At 48.6% G+C, this 22218-nt stretch overlaps 1 protein-coding gene and 1 pseudogene across 2 annotated transcripts in view; one reads left to right on the top strand and one right to left on the bottom strand.

Annotated features, from left to right (window-relative positions):
• Positions 1-7920, top strand: part of DCTN1 (dynactin subunit 1) — a 31813-nt gene extending 23893 nt beyond the window's left edge. For both annotated transcript variants that reach the window (XM_064268752.1, XM_064268754.1), the window contains 16 exons: positions 42-194; positions 881-1041; positions 1362-1530; positions 1791-1859; positions 2064-2126; positions 2235-2384; positions 2541-2702; positions 2782-2913; positions 3109-3234; positions 3431-3573; positions 3840-4006; positions 5608-5741; positions 5852-6044; positions 6308-6387; positions 6950-7039; positions 7459-7920. In XM_064268752.1, coding sequence (XP_064124822.1) covers positions 42-194; positions 881-1041; positions 1362-1530; positions 1791-1859; positions 2064-2126; positions 2235-2384; positions 2541-2702; positions 2782-2913; positions 3109-3234; positions 3431-3573; positions 3840-4006; positions 5608-5741; positions 5852-6044; positions 6308-6387; positions 6950-7039; positions 7459-7596 — 2130 coding nt within the window. In that variant the 3' untranslated portion in view covers positions 7597-7920. The remainder of the gene's footprint in view (positions 1-41; positions 195-880; positions 1042-1361; positions 1531-1790; positions 1860-2063; positions 2127-2234; positions 2385-2540; positions 2703-2781; positions 2914-3108; positions 3235-3430; positions 3574-3839; positions 4007-5607; positions 5742-5851; positions 6045-6307; positions 6388-6949; positions 7040-7458) is intronic.
• A 2454-nt stretch (positions 7921-10374) lies between these two features.
• On the bottom strand, positions 10375-21962 carry LOC111751542 (adaptin ear-binding coat-associated protein 1-like; annotated as a pseudogene).
• Between the last annotated feature and the right edge of the window lie 256 nt (positions 21963-22218).

The following is a 22218-nucleotide window of genomic DNA, read 5'->3' as shown; positions in this document are numbered from 1 at the left end:
TCCACCCTGGCTGAGAGCCCTGCTCCCTCTCCACCTCACAGGCAATTGAGATGGAGTTGAGGCAGATGGAGGTGGCCCAGGCCAACCGGCACATGTCCCTGCTGACAGCCTTCATGCCCGACAGCTTCCTTCGGCCAGGTGGGGACCATGACTGTGTCCTGGTGCTGCTGCTCATGCCCCGTCTCATTTGCAAGGTATGGCCAAATAGTTACAAGTTCAGGAGGAGTCTGCTGAGCTCATTGTGAGCCAGGCATTGAGGACGCTGATAGAAGGCAGCAGTTCAGTGTTCCCTGCCTGCAGAGAGTTTAGGACGTAGTAGAGGAACACAGCCAGCGAAGCCACCAACCAGGCATTGAGGACGCTGATAGAAGGCAGCAGTTCAGTGCTCCCTGCCTGCAGAGAGTTTAGGACGTAGTGGAGGAACACAGCCAACGAAGCCACCGCCACCGGTGAATTTCATTTGTATAACAAATTGCGTGTCATGAAAGAGAGGCAGCTTCTTTGAGGGGGCACAGTTGGGGATCTAACTTAGATTGGGAGGGAGGGTCACTTCAGAAATAATATTTGAGCTGAGACCCAGAAGGTGGCTAGGAGTTACCGGGGGGAACGACTGACAGGCTAGCATTCTCCATGGAGGAGAAAGTAGGAACAGCTGCTCACAGCGCCCTTTCATTCCCACGTCCTAAATCCTCACAGTCATCATAATCATACCATTACCCTTTCCCCACGTGAGACCCCCTTCCCATCCAAGAGCTGTTTCTGTCTTTCTCCCACGTGTCCACGCTATGCCCTGTTGTTAGGCTCTATGTCCTGTATTTCCGAGTCTTTGTTCCCCATGCCTCTGCTCTGAGTCCCAGGTCCCTGGTGCTTCTTCTCACAGGCCGAGTTGATCCGGAAACAGGCCCAGGAGAAGTTTGAACTAAGTGAAAACTGTTCAGAGCGGCCCGGGCTGCGAGGAGCTGCGGGGGAACAGCTCAGTTTTGCTGCTGGGCTGGTGTACTCGCTGAGCCTGCTGCAGGCCACACTACACCGCTACGAGCAGTGAGTGATGCCCAACCCCTATGCCAGGGCCGTGGGTCTTAGACTGGCTGGCATTGAAATTGCCTGGCAGGCCCTGGAAACACTGGTGGCAGAATGGTTAAGCGCTACAGCTGCCAACCAAAAGGTCAGCAGTTAGAATCCACCAGGCGCCCCTTGGAAACTCTATGGAGCAGTTCTACTCTGTCTTATAGAATCGCTATGAGTCGGAATTGACTCGACGGCAATGAGTTTGGTTTTTTTTGTTGTTGTTTGGATTTTTCTTTTGGCGGGCTCTGGGCCTAGGCTGACCGCAGCCTTACAGAGTCCTTCTCTGCCTCCAGTGCCCTCTCTCAGTGTGGTGTGGATGTGTATAAGAAGGTGGGTAGCCTGTACCCTGAGATGAGTGCCCATGAGCGCTCCTTGGATTTCCTCATTGAGCTGCTGCACAAGGATCAGCTGGACGAGACAGTTAACGTGGAGCCTCTCACCAAGGCCATCAAGTACTACCAGGTCTGGGGCGGGAATTCAGGCAGGGGCCAGAGGGAGCTCCTGATGGGGGCTAGTGCCAGTGCACCCAAGATTGTGCCCCATACTGGTGGCTTGGGGCCTGGTGTGTTCTTAGATGGACTTGCCTCATGACACAGCTGCTCGGGGGCCTCACATTCCCTTGTACCTCTGGAGTCCCGTGCTGACTGGGCTGAAGCTGTAGTTTGGGAAGAGCTGTCTACCCTCCCAGGACCTAAAGGCTGTTTCTTTGTCATCCTCCTCAGCATCTGTATAGCATCCACCTTGCCGAACAGCCTGAGGACTGTACCATGCAGCTGGCCGACCACATTAAGGTGAAGTGTCTGGGCCAATGGTTGAGCCCCCTATAGACATCAGGCCCCAAAGGAGTATCACACAAGCCCAGGGCAGGCCCACCAAGACCACATCAGGGAAGCCAAAGAACCACTGTGTATAGGGTCAGCAGAGGGTGGGGACTTCTTAGAGACGAAGAGGGGCTTGTGATGGGGGCTGATGAGCACATGCTTCTGTCCTGACAGTTCACCCAGAGTGCCCTGGACTGCATGAGCGTGGAGGTGGGACGGCTGCGTGCCTTTCTGCAAGTGAGAGCACATCTAGATCTGTGTGAATGTCCCTTGCCTAGTCCCCAGCCTGTCACCCCAGCCTTAATGCTGACTTGGCTCCCCCTCCATTTCCTCTTCTCTGAGCAGAGTGGGCAGGAGGCTTCAGATATCGCCCTCCTGCTCCGGGACCTGGAAACATCGTGCAGCGACACCCGCCAGTTCTGTAAGAAGATCCGGAGGCGGATGCCAGGGACGGATGCTCCTGGGATTCCAGCTGCTGTGGCCTTTGGAGCACAGGTTTAGGGCTGCGAGCGGGAAAGGGAGGGAAGCAGGGTAGAACCAGGAGGGGCCTAGCACATGAGGACCTGGTCAGGGGGTGAGAATAGTTTGGGGGTAACTGGGAGCTGTGGCACTGGCCCCAGGGTGGCCTCCTGACTCTGGCCTGTTGCACAGGTATCTGACACACTCCTAGACTGCAGGAAACACCTGACGTGGGTGGTGGCCGTGCTGCAGGAGGTGGCAGCTGCTGCCGCCCAGCTCATTGCCCCGCTGGCAGAGAACGAGGGGCTGCCTGTAGCTACCCTGGAGGAGCTGGCTTTCAAAGCAAATGAGCAGGTGGGCCTGGATGGCTGCGCAGAAGCGGGGGGAGGCAGGTGGCTGGTGGGGGCTTTCATGATGGCTCTTGGTTCTGCAGATCTACGGGAGCTCCTCTAGCACCCCCTATGAGTGTCTGCGCCAGTCGTGCAGCGTCCTCATCAGCACAATGAACAAGCTGGCCACAGCCATGCAGGAGGGGGAGTACGACGCCGAGCGGCCCCCCAGCAAGGTGGTGGGAAGCCCTGGGAGCAGAGCTGCTGCTGGTTGTGGGAGGGCTGGGAGGTAGGAAGGGAGGATCCGGATAGCACTGTCCTGCCTAGGAGGCAAGAAAAAGATTTTCCCAACGACCAGATCTCCCTGGAAAGGAGCACTTTGGTGATCTTCTCTCCCCAACCTCGCCCTCTGCCCCCACCCCAACACTTAGCCTCCCCCGGTTGAGCTGCGGGCCGCTGCCCTTCGTGCCGAGATCACGGATGCTGAAGGCCTGGGCTTGAAGCTTGAAGATCGAGAGACGGTTATCAAGGAGCTGAAGAAGTCACTCAAGATCAAGGTGAGGGGAGGGTAGACCCAGGATCTGGGGGTACAGGCAGCAATGAGTGTGGGAAGTGGGACTGAGATTGGGTCAGGGAGTGAGAGGAGAGGTGGGGCCTGTGGTTATAGGAGCTGTGGGGGAGCTCTCAGGGAGCTCCAATCCCCTGGGCCGTGAGAGGATGTGAGGGAGCTAGAAGCTGACTGTCTTCAACCAGGGAGAAGAACTGAGTGAGGCCAATGTACGGCTCAGCCTCCTGGAGAAGAAGCTGGACAGTGCTGCCAAAGATGCGGACGAGCGGATCGACAGAGTCCAGACTCGGCTAGAGGAGACCCAGGCGCTGCTGCGGAAGAAGGAGAAGTCAGGCACCTTTCTCGGGGCCAGACTACCCAACCCTTCCTGCAGCTGGAGGCTCTCTGCCTCCTAACCCAGGCCCTCCCACAGGGGAGCAGATTCCATTGTCCTCCCCCACTGTCAACCCCTTTGTGTCGTCCTCATTTGAGCCAGCGTAGCCCTAGCCTCCTCCCCAGCAGGGCTGCTGCATGGACCTCTCTGGACTGGCCTCTGAAAAGTAAGGGTGGGACTTTGAGGAGGGGACACTGAGCAAACCCAGTATCTCTTCACAGAGAATTTGAGGAGACGATGGATGCTCTCCAGGCTGACATCGACCAGCTGGAAGCAGAGAAGGCGGAGCTAAAGCTGCGACTGAACAGCCAGTCCAAGCGCACCATCGAGGGGCTCCGGGGGCCCCCTCCCTCAGGCATAGCTACCCTCGTTTCTGGCATCGCTGGTGGTGAGTACAAAGGGACAGGCAGAACCGGCCCAGAGGAGAGTGAATGGCCCTCCTGTCCACGGCTTCAGTTTGACTTCTGCCCCCTCCTCCCTGTTCCCCGGCTGTTCAGCCGGGAATGTGGTTGCTCTGTTTCAGTGTGTGCCAGCTTTCACTGTGTCTTCCTCTTACCTCTGACCCTGGCAGGGGCTTACCAGGTTGTCAGGAAGCTCAGAATAATGACCAAGTGAGACCCTAGTTAGATATCCCAGAGGCTCAATAGCTGGGCTCCTTCTGCTGGGGCATTCACCTTGCCTGCCAGCTCTTGATTGCTCCCCTGCGTGGCCTCTGCGTTTTCCCCATGGAATTCAATGGCTTCTCCTAAGCTGTCGGGTACTTGCTGTCCCTACATTGTAATACCTGGTCTTTGGAGGAGAACAGCTTTGTTCAGTCTGGGCTTTAGGTTATGGGCTCAGGAACCCTGACCTTCTCTATGCCGAATTCTCCCAGTTTCATCTGGGGCTTATGCTCTGACCTCTGCCTGGGCCCAGTGTGGTCAGGATTCATTACCTGAAGCTTTTCTGGCTGTAGGGCCCGATTTCTTGACCATGGAGGTGGCCACTGCCTACTTGGTTCTCATCTACCCTTAGTTTGTTTTCTGTTCTCTTCTGTTTCTTACTTACCCTTCCCACTTCCAAAAGACAAACTCCTTGCCCTGGAGTGAAACCAAACCCTCAAGGTTTCTAGACTGCCCCTGCTGCTCCTGGATCTGGTCAGCTGGTCTCACTTGGGCTCTTGGTCTCATTAAAGCTCCGGTCACCAGTGCCTCTGATCTCAGGAGGTGACCAAGTACTTTCTTGGCTTTAGACTGCTGTGGTACAGACAGCTCTGTGTTCCTCAGGGGAGTGTCCAGAATTACCACATTGTATTGTCTCAGCACAGGCTCTAAACAAACACTGGTTCCGTGTGCATGGAAATTCCCACCAAAAGGAGGCCTTTGGCCTCCGAGCAGTGGGAAACCTCAGGGCAAGGGAATGCATCTGCAGCCTCAGCTTAAACTTTGGTGGTGGTGAGCGCTAGGGGTGCAGGCAGACTGGGGCCCCTGGGAGCTGTCTGTGCCCTTCTTGGAGATGGAGTCTGAGGCAGGGAGGCAGGAGCAGTCTCAGGCCACAAGCTTCCTCCAGGGTACACACCTGGCTCCTGCTCCTCTCCACACTTCTCCCTGTCTCCTGGCCTCACTCCTCTTTTCCTGTCTTTTACCTGGATCTGTTCTCCGCTAAAGGTGGGGCAGAGGAAGGGTCTGGCTAGAGAAGGTGGTGTGATAATCAGGAGAGGGATTTCCTGTGGATGGTGTCCAGGGTCCCTCTGCTGTGTTCCCCTTGCCCTCTAGTCACCTAACTCCTCTCTGCTCTCTCCCTGCTTTCCCGTGGGCTCTCCCGAGCACAGAAGAACAGCAGCGAGGTAGAGACTCACCCTGGCTGGGGTTGCTAGGGCTGCTGGGACTCGGGGTGGGGGAGTGACCAGGACAGTATTGGAGGGGAAGCTGAGGAGAGGGGAGGAACAGTGGTGGGGCCCACCTTTGACCCTCTCCACTGGGCCAATGACAGTGGTTGTGGCTCCCACAGCAGGAGCCCCTGGGCAGGCTCCGGGCTCCGTGGCAGGCCCAGGCCTGGTGAAGGACTCACCACTGCTGCTTCAGCAAATCTCTGCCATGAGGCTGCACATCTCCCAGCTCCAGCATGAGAACAGCGTCCTCAAGGTGAGGGAGCCTTGGAGAAGGTGGGGTAGGCAAAGCATACCTGCCTGTTGGTGACAGATGGCAGCGGTCTTCTATCACTTCTGTCACCAACCCTCTTTCTTCCCTAACAGGGAGCCCAGATGAAGGCAGCCTTGGCAGCCCTACCCCCTTTGCATGTGGCAAAGGTGTCCCTCCCACCTCACGAAGGCCCTGGCGGTGATATAGCAGCTGGAGCACTCTATCGTAAGACCAGCCAGCTGCTGGAGACAGTGAATCAGCTGAGCACGCACACCCACGTGGTAGACATCACCCGCACCAGCCCCGGTAGGGACCCAGCAGCTTCTGAGATGAGTAACACACCCCACCCCTCTGCCTGCTTCAGGCTTTAGCCCCTGCCTGTATAGTCCCCACACCGTAGAAGCCCTGTCTCCAGTGTTCTTTGGCTTCAGGGTTGAGTTTGCTGGATTCACCCACTCTCTTAAGTGCCTCCTCCAGAAGGGGGCCCGGAACCTGTACTCCTGACCCTTAATCCTGTGCAGCTGCCTGCCTTAGCCTTGGTGGGCCTCACCAGCCTTCCCTCCCCACAGCTGCCAAGAGCCCATCGGCCCAGCTCCTGGAGCAGGTGGCTCAGCTCAAGTCCCTAAGTGACACCATCGAGAAGCTCAAGGTCAGCTCAGACCCTGCCCTTCCTCACCCTACAGAGCGTGCTGTGGAGTGTTGCCTGGTGCAGCCCTTAGCACGTTCGTTTCCACGGGCACTTCCAGGGTTCTCTGGCCCTGCCCTGCACGAAAGGGCACACTGGGGAGGAGGTGGAAGGGAAGGCAGGGCTCCTGCCTTGGGAGCTCACAGTCTAGGTGCAGACAGAAGGCAAGTTCTCATCAACCAAATGAGATGAGATAGGGTCATTGTAGAATATGTGGCGTGGGCCGCAACTTCTGTCAGAGCTGAGATCACTTTCGGATAGGATGGGAGGATGGCTTTCCAGAGGCTATAGAATCTGAGTTGGGCCTTAAAGGGTAGAATCTGAGTTGGGCATTAAAGGGTAAGAAGGCTTTGTAAAGTAAGGAGCAATGTTGGGGTGGCATTGGTGTTGGAGGTGAGAACAATAGCGTGGGAGTAGAGAGGGCTGAGTCATTGCTCCCCTGGTGTTTGTGCTCTTTGAGACCTGAGAGTATTGTGCCAGGTGTGGGGGTCCTCTCCATGAACTCTTGGTTCTGTCTTCCCCTCAGGATGAGGTCTTCAAGGAGACGGTATCTCAGCGCCCTGGAGCCACAGTCCCCACTGACTTTGCCACCTTCCCTTCCTCAGCCTTCCTCAGGGTAAGGGAGTACATGGGGAGGGGGACGGGACAGTATGGAGGGCTCAGGTGGGTCCTTCCTGCCTTCCTCCCCAGATTTGAAGGGATCTCTGGGGGCTCAGGCCCAACAACTGCACACCCTGGATTATCTGGCTAGGCCTTACTTGCAAATAACTAAAAAAATATGTGCAATGCCTCTACAAATTCCAATATTTTAGCATCTAAACAACATCTTCCATGACTTAACATCCAGAGAGTCCCAAAGCTCTCTTGTCAGACTGTATACCCCAGTTTTTATTGGAAAACGTGGTCACCCTAGCCTAGGAGCCCAAAAACCATAGTCTCCCAGGACTGCCTAGGCCTCAGTGTCCAGACACCCCAGCAGTGGCCCACGGCTTCAGTGAGCCCGACCTGGGGTCCTGTCCCTGTCGTACCCCCCAGGCCAAGGAGGAGCAGCAGGAAGACACAGTCTACGTGGGCAAAGTGACCTTCTCATGTGCAGCTGGCCTTGGACAGCGACACCGGCTGGTGCTGACCCAGGAGCAGCTGCGCCGGCTTCACGGCCGCCTCATCTCCTGAGCCCTCCGGCCACTGCTGTCCCTTTCTCAGCTCTCCGGGTGCCGCTCTGCCCAATGCAGAGCCACCTCAGCCAGCCCCCAGGTAGAACCATGTGTGTCAAGCTGTTCCTCTGCCCTTCACCTTCGCCCCATCCCACCAGTGCCCCCACCCCAGGTTCTCCCATTCCCTGGCTTCTGCCAGAATTTGCTGTTCAGCTGCTCCCTCTTTCCTGAGGGGCCTCAGGGCATGTGGGGGGCAGGCTGAGGCCCCACCGCCAAAGGTTGAGTGAGGTCCCCCTCCCTGATTGAGGACTTCGCCCTTTGATTAAAGCAACTTCTGCTTCAATGCTTCCTGTGTGGTGCTGGGAGTGGGACTCAGGCCATCTGGCTCAGGCCTGGAGTGGAGGAGAAGGGATGCTGGGGAAGCTTGGGCTGTGTCACATTTGAGAGCCCTTCTCTGTACTGGCCAGTGGAATGCTGTGTCGCTTAAAATCATGTGCAGCAAATGACTCTGAGCAAGGGGGAGGGCTAACCCAAGGGCTAGGCACCTGTGTTCATTTTTGGAGTTAGGAGGGCTGGAGACTGTGTCACCTCTGCTGCCTGCACTGACCACTCTTCAGTCCACTTTTCGGAGCTGGGGTCATGATGCAGTCGCCACCCCCACTGACTTTCTGCCACACTGGCCAGAGTCTCCACGCAAGACTTGGGGCCCCTCAGAAGGAACCTTTAGTAAACAGCACAGGAAAACCGAAGCAACAGACCAGTGAGAAAGGATAGAAGGCACGAAAGCTGTTACCAAACCCTGCTACAAATGAGTTTCACCTGAGGAGCTCCTTCAGGTTTCTGTCTGGTCTGTTTTCTCAACTGCAGATGAGAATACTGGTACCTTCCAAGGTTGTTACGAAGACTTAGTGAGATACCGCACAGTTCCCTGCGCGTGGTAGGCTCTCTTCTTCAGTACGGGCTCCTCCTGCCCTGCTTTCTGTCATCAACTATCTTTCCATTGTGATTGTTAGTTAGCTTATCTGTCTCCTCTTTTAGACAGACTGAGAGTTCTTTTAGGGTGTCTTCCATCTCTGTCTCTGCAAAAGCACAGGAGAACGGCTCAAGTTTGGGAGAACAATGAGCTCTGTTTTGGACATGAGTTTGAGGTGCCTGGGAGAGTGTCTGGGGGGCAGTTGGATCCACTTGGGCCTGGAGCTCAGCAGAGGAGGCCTACGATCTCCCCACCCCCAAAACACACACATATTAAATGACCATCATCGCAGCAATTCAGCATTTGCTTTAGGTACATTTATAATTATCATTTTGAGGGTACAAAGAACACACCATGGAGGAGGAGTGAGCACACTGGCTCTCAGTACTTAGTCACTGGTGATTTATGGATTTTCCTTTTAGGGTTTTCTGTTAGGATTTAAAGATATCCTGCCACGGCCCTGCAAGATAGAACTGCCTGGGAGGGGAGTGCACTGAAAAAAAATGGGGACCCAAAGTTAGGAGGAGCTAAGACAGAAGCCAAGGAGAAAGAATGTTTTGAAACTAGGTATAAGGATTTCCTTCAGAGTGTAGACATCCAAATAAGTACTAAGGAAAGAAATGATATCCTTTCCTTTCTTCCTCAACAGACCAAATAGATGTGCCCACTCAGCTGAGAAGGGGAGCTCTCTCTGCAGCATTGTCTAAGCAGAGGTGGGGTAGAGGGAGAGAAAAGTGGTGGGAGAACAACTTGCTTATGAGTGACTCTGGGTGGTTGGTGTCAAAGCCTTCACTTTGGGAAACCTGTCAGATTGCTGAAGCTGTGACTTTCCAACTTCATAAATGACGATAGATGTAGTAGCACCTTTCTCCCGAAGAGCTACATGGGTTGAAAAAGAAATGTTTATGGAAAGGGACCAGGCAGCAATGCAACATGGGTACTGGACAAGAGCTGAGTGCTTTCACACTGCACTCTGCTCCACAGACTGGGTTAAAAACTCTAAATCCTTTGACTTTAGGTTAAATAATGGGGGCAAATACAAAGTAATGCCTTGCTTTAAAAGCTGCAACTGGATGGAGAAGATAAACATTTCTCTAGAATATAACTTAGAACCGCTCCTTGAACTTCCTTCATCTAAGCCACAACCGCTGGTCAAAGATGTTGCACTTTTCAGCAAACAGAACAGTGGAGGTGTCTCTAACACAACCCTTTAACACTGAGGCCAGTGTGTCCATTTTCAGAGACTTGGCATAGTGGAGAACAAAGTAGCAAGGTTTTTTCCTTCCCTGAAATTGCTATGTGGGACTTCACATAGAAACACACAGTCGTGGAATGACTGAAATAAGTTAAGGAATTTGAAAAGCGGAGAAGAATTTTGCAGATATTAGAGACTATTTCCTCCTCAGATAGACACTGGCCTGTTGGGCCCTGCCTAGTTAGCCACAAGGATGATCCAAAAATACCCAAAGCCCACTGCCATCGAGTCGAGTCGATTCCAACTTACAGCAACCCTGTAGGACAGAGAACTGCCCCGTAGGGTTTCCGAGGAGTGGCTGGTGGATTTGAACTGCTGACCTTTTGGTTAGCAGCTAAATGCTTAAATACTGCACCACCATGGCTCCATACAAGTATGATAAGACCCTCCATTTCCCGCCTTGTTAGTGTGCAGGAGACGGCACTCTCTTGGCTGCATAGCAAGTAACTACAAAAGGAATAGACGTAAGCCAGCTTGAATGCCATGGGGAAGCTATGGAAAAGATTTTACTTCTGGGGAGGGAAGGAGTTTCCAACTTCTCTTGAAGACTGATACGCTCAAGTTCACTTTTATTCTTCAAGTCTGTCCTTCATGTCCTGCCAGTGCTGGACTCTGTAGGATGGCTGTGGTGCCTGGTTTGGAACAGAGCGGGATGTAGTGTTAAAGTCTCCCAAATCATTGCCCATGGAGCTGGTGCTGGCGATGTGACAGGAGCAGGAGAACCCCTGCTTAAAAAGATAACTGTATCACCACCTCCATGGTTAGATTTTTCATGGGTGGTGGGCTGACGTGATTGCTGGTGGCAAAAGCAGAGGACCGTGGAGGAGTAGTGACTTCTTCAGGTGGGAGTGTAAGCACACCTATGTCTCCAGTCCCTGCAGTCCTGGGCTTGCAGTCACTTCTCTTCTTGGTCATAATGGTCCCGTTAGTCAGCTTGATGGTCTGTTCTCCCTTGAAGCCCAGGTACTACGTGGGATGAGTGTCTGGTTCCTGAGATTCTTTGGACATCTTGATACCTGCTTTACCCACTTGAAGCGATCTTAGAAAAAGATATTAAAGTTGAAGACTTCACCCTAATTTATGAGGCTAGTGACAATGAAAGCACTATACCTAGTGCCATCCTGGATTTGGTTACAAAATAGAAGTTGGAATCTGTCACTGTCTTCTCAGCAGTGCCAGAATATTGTTCTATTGGTGCCTGAGCAAAGAGCTCCTTTGATACTTGATGTTTATATAAGCAATCGCACCTTTTGAAGTGATTTGGAGATGACCAGCCCAATGATGCTGGCCTGGTTTCCTGACAGATGGCCTGTAGTCACCATTGGGCACCCGGGGCAGAATCTGGGGGATGCTGACATCGAGTTTCACGCAGAGGCTGACTTGTACTCGGACTGGGTCACCATCTTGGCTTTTTTCTTTGTTAAGTCTTCTTTAATCTCCAGGTTCTTTTTTTCTTTTTTCTTCATAATTTATTTGTTGAAAGAACTATTAGAGTCTGAATTAAAAAAAAAAAAAAAATTCATCCCTATGGTGTTAACAGGTTCCTCCATCCCCTATATTCCCTGTAAATTATTAGTTGGATTTAGAGCAGTGGCTCTCAAAGCATGGTCCCTGACCAGCAGCATCAACATCGCCTGAAACTTGTAGGAGATACTAATTCCCAGGTCCACACCAGAGAGGCTGGCCATCAAGGTCACCATCTTGATGAAGCCAAGCATCCCATTTCTGTGAAGTCATCCATTGAAGTAGCTAGGTAGGCCAAAACAGTTGGAGTGGGGAGGGGTGAAATATTGAATGAAGTAGTGGTTAGTCTATTGATGGGATGGCATGAATGGCATTGCTAGGTTTTTATTTTTTATCAGTGAAAATTTCTGGTGTCTTTTGCATAATGTTACAATAATGGTTAAACAATGGCGAATTTACGGTTAAACAGTTAACTTAGTTGATTTAATGTACCCTGAAAACTATATAACTATATAAATATGGTCCAATTCCCCCTGCCCTTCCCAGAGAAGTGAGGGGACAAGTGCCCAACGCTCAGACCACCAAACCTTGAAACTTTCCAGAAGACAAAGTAGCTCAGATACGGCAGACCCTCCTGTTTCAGAGATTGGAGTTTTATGTTGCTTACATAATTGGCCAAGGAAATTCTGTGGCCCCACAGCTGCAGCAATGGCTAACAAGTTTCCGTGGAAGGTACAAGATGATGCCTGTTTGCCAGAAGGGGACCCTCCTGATTTTAGTGAAAAGGGCCAGCCTGGGACAGGTCATCCTTGCAGCAATCAAAGCTGATTCAAGCAATTGAGCAGGGACCAACAGGTGGAACCAAACTTTTGTCACCGCATCTGAAATCATGGAGTAAACACAACTTGTCTTTCAAGTTGGAAAATCAAACTCTGTTTTCCAAAGCCCCAGGGAACAAAATCTAAGACAAATTGCTTTTTAACCCATCTTTTTTTTTTTTTGGTGAAAAATAAAAAACAGGATAGACTGTATGCGTTTGTTAAAACCCATAGAACCGAACATAAAGAAGAATGAATTTTACTGTATACAAATTATAAAAAGTGAATTAAAAAAAAGAACAACAAAGAACACTTAGATTAACAAAATGATAAATCATGACCACAACTTGTTAGACAACGTTTTCCTGCATATTAACACAGTGGTATTGGAAATTCACTTTTCAGTGGAGGAAAAATGCTAGCTCCTTACTTTGAGAAATAGGTATTGGAATCCTATTGTAAATGAAGATAACCTTGTCTAAAAATGTAACATGCCCACCCAGGGCCAAGTGGGAGAGTGAACAAAGGTGCTGAGGCCAGAACCTACTTGTCCATTCTGCTCTTAATGGACATTAGCGTTGCTTCCGGGTTCAAGCACCTACAAATTATGCTATATAAATATCATTTTTCGTCTTCCCTGGTAACTGGTTGCCATTGAGTTGATCCTGACTCATGGTGAGCCCATGTGTGTCACAGTAGAACTGTGCTCTCTAAGGTTTTCAGTGGCTGATACTTTTCACAAGTAGATTGTCAGGCCTTTCTTCCCAAGTTGCTCTGGGTGGACTAGGACTTTTAATCTTTTGGTTAGCAGCTGAGCACGTTAACTGTTTGCACCACCCAGGTACACATACGCAAAAGTTCTTATAGGTGTGTCTTAGTCATTTAGTGCCTCTATAACAGGTGGATTTAACAAAGAGAAATTCATTTCTTCATGGTTAAGTAGGCTAAAAGTCCAAATTCAGGGTGTCAGCTCCAGGGGAAGGCTTTATTCACCATCAGCTTTCTCACCAATCTTCCCGCAGACTAGGAGCTTCTCCTCACAGGGACCCCAGATTCAAAGGATGCGCTCTGCTCCCGGCACTGCTTTCTTGGTGGTACGAGGTCCCCCCTCTCTGCTTGCTTCTCTTTCCTTTTTATCTTTTGTAAGGTAAAAGGTGGTGCAGGCCACACCCCAGGGAAACTCTGTGTACATTGGATTAGGGATGTGACCTGGGTAAAGATGTTACAACCTTACCCTAATCCTCTTTAACGTAACATTACAATCACAAAATGGAGGACAACCACACAATACTGGGAATCATGGCCTAACCAAGTTGACACATATTTTGGGGGGACACAATTCAATCCATGACAAATTGGGAAATCACTGAGTCATACGGTATGTGTATTTTCACCTTTATTAAATAATGCTGCATTGCTTTTGAACAGTTGTTGTACTGCTTTATACTCCCACCAGCAGGATGGGTCCTTGTCTCAGTTACATGGTGCTGCTGTAACACAAATAACAAAAAGGGGTGACTTTAAAGAACAGAAATTTAGTTTTTAACAGTTCTGGAGGCTAGAAGTCCAAATTATGGTCTCAGCCATATTGACTCCTTCCTTGTCCGTAGCCCCAGGCTTTCCTTGGTTCCTTGGCATTCCCTGGCTTGTGGTGTAGAAGATCTTCACGTGGTGTCTGTCTTCTCTCCTGTGTATGTCTCCGTATCTATTCTGTTTGTTGTTTTTTTTTAAGAACTTATTTTGTTTGTTGCTGTTGAGAATATACATATAGACAGCAAAACATACGCCAATTCAACAGTTTCTACGTGTACAATTCAGTAACATTGATTACATTCTTCAAGTTGTGCAACCATTCTCACCCTGCTTTTCTGAGTTGTGCCCCCCCCCCGTTAACATAAACTCACTGTCCCCTGGGCTCCCTATCTAATCTTTCGAGTTACTGTTGTCAGTTTGATTCTATATAGATAGATCTTAAAAGAGCACAATGCTCAAGGCAGGCATTCTTTACTAGTTAAGAGACACTATTGTTTGATTTTAAGATCTTAAAAGAGCACAATGCTCAAGGCAGGCATTCTTTACTAGTTAAGAGACACTGTTGTTTGATTTTAAGAAGCTTTCAGGGGTTTAAGGTTTAAAGATTGTCTCAGGGCAATAGTTTCAGGGGTTCCTTCAGCCTCCATCACTCCAGAAAGTCTGGATTCTGTGAGAATTTGAAATTCTGTTCTGCATTTTCCCATTTTGATCAGGATTCTTCTGTAGAATCTCTGATAAAAATGTTCAGTAATATTCTTTTAGAACTCAGACATGATTAGATTTAGGATCCACCCTGCACTGGGATGGCCTCATTAACATAAAAACCCTATTTACAAACAGGAACACATCCACACGTACAAGGGCCAGGAGGAATTCAATACATATTTTGGGGGACACAATTCAATCCATAACAGTCCTCTTGGCTGGACTCAAGTCTGCCCTCTTGGGCAGGTGAGGCCGTGAAGGCATGAGGAGGCTGGGTTGGGGAAGGCCTTCAGAGCCAATTTAAGGATTATACTAGGAAGCCACTGGTGATTTTGGAATAGGGAACAAAATGCAAAACAAAGCTTTTAGGAAGTTAAGTTTTTGAAACTCTCCGTTTGTGTTGGGAGGATGGTAATGGTGGTGGAGTTGGCTTAGGCCAGCAGCAGGACTCAATCTCACTGAATAGAGGAGATCTGTGAGAAGAGGGCACAAAGGGGGATTCAGCAAATGCCAGAGGGGACAGAGAAGCCGAACATCCCAGATCTAACTCTTGTCCTTAATCCAGTTAGACTCACCCTGCTGGTGGGGAGGTGAACTGGTGCAACCACTCTGGAAAACAGGGTGGCTTTACTTAGTAATGATGAAGATGCACGTACCCAATGACCCAGCAGTTCCAAAATATACTAAAACGCAACAAACACATCAACAAAACAACCCTAAAAGAAGGGAGGCATGTGTGTCAAGAAGGAAAGAATTGTCAACAGTGTCACATGCAAGAGAGAGGTTCATCAAGAAGAGAACTGGAAAGTGTCCCCTGACTTTGGTAATTAGAAGTCTGATAATGAGAACTGTGTGTGACGTGGTTGGGGCAGACATGAGGACACAGTGGTCTGCGGGCTGAGCCGGTGATGGGGAAATGAGACTGAGCGCAGGACGTGCTGCCAGGGTGTTTGAGGACAGACTCGGGCACACAGAAACATTCAGTATATGATAAAGGTAGCATTTCAAGCCAATGGGTAAAGGATACATAACAAATGATGGCATAACATTTGGGAAAAATAATAAAGTTAGATCCTTATCTTATACCATACACCCAATTAAAGTCTAGATGGATTGAATTTTTAGATATAAAAGCCAAAACCAGAAAAGAACTAGAAGAAAATATAAGTATATGTAAACGTAGGGGTGGGAAAAACTCCAAAGCAGTGCTGGGAAACAGGGACGGGAGCATGGTAGACTTCTCTGATGTCCAGCTGCTCCACCCTACTCCCGCCACGTGGTTCACGGCACTGCCACGCCCTTACAGATCTGGCCTCCTCGCCATGGCCAAATGCCCTGGGGTGGGCACAGTTAGGGTCAGCAGTGCCTCTCACTCTCCCACCTTGGGTTCTGTTCTATAGAACAAATGCAAAGTAGTCAATGGGGAAACCAAATGCAGCTGTATTAAATCGGTAAGGAGCTAGAAGCCCTGCGGTAGATTCTTGAATTGGCCCTCTTAACCTCCTTTTCCCCCTCCTATTTGGAGAGATTGGAAAGACAAAAACCTTCTTTCCCTGAATCCCTTGCTACTAGAGTTGCGGATGTGAACTGGATTTCACCAGTTAGCTACACTGTGTCACACTTGCTGGGAAACCTGCATCCCAACACTGGGAAAAGATGTCAGTAGAGTGGGAAACCCCCCAGGCTTGGAGACAGTGGGACCAGGGATCAACAGCAGGACTCGTGACAGTTGGATCTTGGGGGACTTCAGAGCTGTGCTCCCCATCCCTCCTCCCTTCCTCTTCCTTGGTTCACACAGAACAGCTGAATGACCGTTCTCCTACAGCAAGCCAGAAAGGCTCTCAAAGTAAATACAGAATGTGCTTTGTGATAGCTAATGTGGCATTAGGGCTGGACAGAGAAATAGGCAGTACTCCAGCCAACTCCCAGTGGACTCTGGACACCAAGACGCAGCTTCCCCACCCTATTTCCTCCATCAGGAAGAATCCTCAGCTCCCAAACCTGATCCCTGCTTCTGCACCAGCCCAGGGTGACACCCACCCTCAAATTTATGCATGAAAGGAAAACCGAAAACTAAAATATCATGAGCTAAATGTCCAAATGAAACAAAACCTGACTGGGTAGAAACCAGCGGGAGTGAGAAGGACCGCTAAAGAACTCCTAATGAAAAATACAGAAAGGTTTATATTTGGTAAAATTATTTAAGGGAAACCTCAAGTGGAATAAAAATGGCATGTAGGAAATACTAGAGGGGAAAATGGAATAAGAAGACCTGGATCTATCTTATAAAAGTCAAGGAAAGGGAAAAAGAAATAAGACATTAAACAGGATGGCAGGAATGATATGAAACAAACCAGTGATCACAACTAATATGACGAGTAAAAAGTGTAGCTGTATTTTATTTTCAAGAGAATTTTTACACCTAAAAATGATAAAAATATTATAAATAAAAGGATTAAATTAAAAAATTTCCAAATTCAAAAATAAAGAAAAGAGGGGGGCAGTATTTATTTTAAAAGTAACAAAAATATTAAATGGGACAGAAGGGATATTCTTACTTTTTAAATATTTTATTGTGGTTTGGGTAAAAGTTCACAAAGCAAATTAGTTTCCCATTCAACAATTTGTACACATTTTGTTTCGAGACGTTAGTTGCAGTCTCTCAATGTGACAGCATTCTACCCACTTCCTCACCAGTTTCCCTGTTTCCATTCACCCAACTTCCCCGGCTCTTCCTGCGTTCTGAACGTTGGTGTTGGGCAAATGCTGCCCTTTTGTTCTCATGTGGCTGATTATTCTGAGGAGCATGTTCCTCATGGGTGTTACTCTTCACTTCATAGGTCTGTTTATTGTTTGGCTGAAAGGTGATCTCTGGGAGTAGGTTCAGTTCCAGGTTTGAAGGGTGTCTAAGGGCCATAGTCTCAGAGGTTCTACCAGTGTCTATCAGACCAGAAAATCTGGTCTTTTTTATGAATTTGAATTTTGTTCTACATTTTTCTCCCACTCTGTCCAGAACCTTCTTTTGTGATCCTAATCAGAGCAGTCAGTAGTGGTAGCTGGGCACCATCTAGTTCTTCTGGTCTCAGGCTAATGGAGACTGTGGTTCGTGTGGTCCATTTGTCCTTTGGACTAATTGTTTCCTCGAGTCTTTTATTTTCTTCACTCTTCTTTGCTCCAGACAGGAAGAGACCACTAGTTCTATCTTAGATGGCCACTGGAGAGCTTTTAAGACCCCAGTTGCTACTTACCAAAGTAGGATGTAGAACATTGTCTTTATGGACTATGTTATGCCAATTGACCTAGATGTCCCCTGAGACTATGGTCCTAAGCCCTCAAGCCCAGTGATTCAGTCCCTCAAGGTGTTTGGTTATGGCCAAGGAGTTTTCATAGTTTTGCCCCCGTACTGGGTTTATGCTCTATATGGAAACCCTGGTGGCATAGTGGTTAAGTGCTACAGGTGCTAACGAGAAGGTTGGCAGTTTGAATCTGCCAGGTGCTCCTTGGAAACTCTACGGGGCAGCTCTACTCTGTCCTATAGGGTCGCTATGAGTCAGAATCGACTCGACAGCAGTGGGTTTGGTTTTGGTTTTTTGGATGCTCTACTATATACATGGATATACTTGCAGTACATACAAATAAGTATGTGGAAATATCCTCTGCCAAACCTATATATGGTAGTGGATGTACTTCCATATGCCATCCCACACCTAATCAGCATACATATATATCTACCTATGTATCCACTTGTAAACTATTGTTATTACTGTCATTTCCAAGCTGCACTGAAGGGAATGGCGAAAAGCAAGGGTCCAGGAATTGACAGAATACCAGTTGAGATGTTTCAACAAATGGATGCAGTGCTGGTGGTCTATGTCAAGAAATTTGGAAGATGGCGTCTTGGCCAATTGACTGGAAAAGAACCATAATTGCGCCTATTCCCAAGAAAGGTAATCCAATTGAATGCCGAAATTATCAAACAATATCATTAATATCACACACAAGCAAAATTTTTCTGAAGATCATTCAAAAGTGGCTGCAGCAGTACATCAACAGTGAACTGCTAGAAATTCAGGCCAGATTTAGAAGAGGATGTGAAACCAGGGATATCATTGCTGATGTCAGATGGATCCTAGCAGAAAGCAGAGACTGCAGAAAGATGTTTGCCTGTGTTTTATTGACTATGCAAAGCATTCAACTGTGCGAATCATAACAAATTATGGATAACATTGCGAAGAATGGGAATTCCAGAACACTTAATTGTGCTCATGGGGAACCTGTACATAGATCAAGAGGCAGTTGTTGGGACAGAACAAGGGGATACTGTGTGGCTTAAAGTTAGGAAAGGTGTGCATCAGGGTTGTATCCTTTCACCATACTTATCACTCTGTATGCTGAGCAAATAATCTGAGAAGCTGGACTACATGAAGAACGGAGCATCAGAATTGGAGGAAGACTCATTAACAATCTGCGTTATGCAGATGACACAACCTTGTTTGCTGAAAGTGAAGAGGACTTGAAGCACTTACTGATGAAGCTCAAAGACCACAGCCTTCTGTATGGATTACACCTCAACATAAAGAAAACAAAAATTCTCACAACTGGACCAACAAGCAACATCATGATAAATGGAGAAAAGATTGAAGTTGTCAAGCATGTCATTTACTTGGATCCACGATCAACGCCCACGGAAGCAGCAGTCAAAAAATCAAATGATGCATTGCATTGTGCAAATCTGCTGCAAAGGACCTCTTTAAAGTGTGGAAAAGCAAAGATGTCACCTTGAAAACTAAGTTGCACCTGACCCAAGCCATGGTATTTTCAATCACATCATATGCATGCGAAAGCTGTACAATGAATAAGGAGGACTCAAGAAGAACTGACGCCTTTGAATTGTGGCATTGGTGAAGAATGTTGAATATGCCATGGACTGCCAAAAGAACAAACAAGTCTGTCTTGGAAGAAGTACAACCAGAATGCTCCTTAGAAGCAAGGATGGTGAGACTGCGTCTTGCATACTTTGGACATGTTGTCTGGTGGGATCAGTCCCTGGAGAAGGACATCATGCTTGGTAAAGTAGAAGGTCAGCAGAAAAGTGGAAGACCCTCAACAAGATGGATTGACACAGTGGCTGCAACAATGAGCTCAAGTATAACAAGGATTGTGAGGATGGCCCAGGACCGGGCAGTGTTTCTTTCTGTGGTACATAGGGTCGCTATGAGTCAGAACTGACTTGACAACACCTAACAACAACAGGATGGCAAAACTGACCAATCCCCTTATTAGCGTTCCATACACCTTATTTGCATGGTCCCACACCCCACAAGGATGCCATGCACTTTATTTGCATTACTAGCAAGCTATCCAATCCCCTCGTGGGCCACGAGCACGTTATTTCCATAGCCCCACCCAGTCATTTGGTGGGAGTTACAAGACCATGGAGAGAAAGGCTATATAAAACCCATCCATTGCACAGCAAGGCTTTAAACAAGAAGCTAAATTTCCTGCCTGAAAGGTGAGGTAAACCAGTTGCCATCAACTATGATTCATGGTGACCCCATGTGTATCAGAGTGGAACTCTATAGAGTTTCAATACCTGATTTTTCAGAGGTAGATCACCAGGCCTTTCTTCCAAAGCACCTCTGGGTGGACTAGAACCACTGACCTTTCAGTTAGCAACCAGGTGCTTAACCATTTGCACCACCTAGGAACTCCAAAAGGGAAGGTGGACCCTGAAACATGGAACTGAAGACGTACTCAGAGAATCCACAGAGGGGACTGTGGAAGAAGAGGGATCGAGTTCATCTTTTATGTTCTTCCTTCCATGACTGTGAGTCCATGGGCAAGTAATATATTTCCTGAGCCTCAGTTTCCACATCTGCAGGATGGGGACTATAATGTTCTCCTTGCAAGACTGTTGTGAAAGAAGTCGTGTATGCACCAAGTACAGTGCCTGGTGCCTGGAGATGGCTGTGATCGTTGGGGACTTTCCCAGCATGCTTCTATTCCCCACTCCCTGGCACTGTGCCTCCCTCCTGTCCACAGGTGATTCTTTCTTTTCGCCTCACTTCTCATTCATTGCCTTTCTCTTCTCTTTTCCTGCCTCCCTCCAAACTTCCTTCCTCCCACTTATTCCCCCACTTATTTCTCACTCAACCTATCTTTCCCATTTTCATAAAAGGAATGAACAGAAATGAAGCCAAAAGTCAACACAAAACTTAGAAAAATCACAAAGTATAAAAGATCCTCCTGCAGGGTTCGGTTTTTTCAAATGCCTACTTTGTTTTGCTTCTCAGTATTCTTCTCTGTGAGAAGCCTTGGTGGCACAGTCATTAAGTGCTTGGCTGCTAACTGAAAGGTCTGTGGCTCAAACCCACCAGCTGCTCTACGGAAGAAAGATGTGGTAGTCTGCTTCCATAAAGACTACAGCCTTGGAAACCCTACGGGGCAGTTCTACTCTGTCCTATAGCATCGCTGTGTGTCAGAATCGACTCAACGGCAGTGGGTTTGGTTTTGGTTATTTTTTTCTGAGGAGTTAGGATTTGAGATTTCCACAGCTGGGGTGATGAAGGATGTGGCATGCCATCCTTAATCTCAGGCCGATGGAGGAAAGAAGCAGGATGTCTGACATCTTTTCTGAGGATTGCCTGTTTTAAAGGAGCTGGTTCTCCCCTGGTAAATGCCTTGACCCCATTTGTGCTTGGACAAGCTAAACAGGGCAAATCATAAACCTCCCTCGGATATACTGATTAGATAAGCCAATGAGAACCATGGAAGACTGCAGACTTTAGATTAAAAAACATAAACCGAATGTTACTTTTACAGTGTCTATGAATAGACAAAGACTTTTTGGTTCTAAAATGGTTGGCTGGTGAGGCAATAGAGGTGGAGCTATGTTAACAGCAGAGGGAAAAACAGGAGAGGTGGGTGGGTTCTGACTGCAAGGCCCACCCTAACAGGACTGGATTCCAGGGCCCAGGAGCAACAGATCACTGCTCTAGGGGTGAGTATAAAAACCCAAACCAAATCCATTGCCTTCGAGTTGATTCTGACTCATAGTGACCCTACAGGACAGAGTAGAACTGCCCCATAGGGTTTCCAAGGAGTGGCTGGTGGATTCAAAATGCTGACCTTTTGGTTAGCAGCCGAGCTCTTAACCAAGGTGAGTACAATGGGTTTTAAATATATGGAGTGACAGCTCGGTGGTAGGTTCTAGTTTGGGGATGGGAGCAAACAAACCAAGTAGCCCTAGCCCACTGATGGTCAGGTGAGATGTTGTTGCTGAAGGTCTCTGCCAGATAAGGGACCATCTGACTGTTGAAGTTAATGTAAACTATTCCAGCACAGTAAGAGACAAGTAAGAGAATGATGAAGTTGTCCTGCAGTGGTGTTGCTGTTCTGTGCTCCCTGGCCCCACCTCCAGTTTCCTCTCCTTCAGCATTTGGGTAGCTTTGAACAGCAAGCAGGGAGTGTATATGTGCGTGTGCGTCTGTGCAATGTCAGAATTCCAAAGTGAGGGTGTGAGATTTGTTTCTAGTAATGTTCTTGGCACAGAGGGCTTACCGCTCCTCTTCAATCCCATGCTCTTGAGCCATGGAATTATAGAGGTTGGTCTTGTGCCTGCTGGATGCTTCTTCCATTTCAGTAAGGGCTATTTACAACACCTTCTCGGAAAGTGCAGGAGTCGAGAAAACATGGGACTTAGATCAATCCCTGTGTCAACTAACCTTTCGGGACTGAAGAAGGCATCCTTTTACTGAGAATCTTGTTCTTGGGGTCCTTATGGAACAAGAGCAAGGAATGGGCAAAGAGCCAGGGAGTTATTTCACACGGGCTCCTCCTTTTTCTCTTTCCTTAGGTGTGCGGGCTGTGTAGTTCTTGTGTGTCAGGACTCCT

Source organism: Loxodonta africana, chromosome 15 (assembly GCF_030014295.1).
Source record: "Loxodonta africana isolate mLoxAfr1 chromosome 15, mLoxAfr1.hap2, whole genome shotgun sequence".
Lineage (NCBI taxonomy): Eukaryota > Metazoa > Chordata > Mammalia > Proboscidea > Elephantidae > Loxodonta > Loxodonta africana.
The sequence above is the reverse complement of the archived record's forward strand: the minus strand, read 5'-3'. Positions and strand labels throughout refer to the sequence as shown.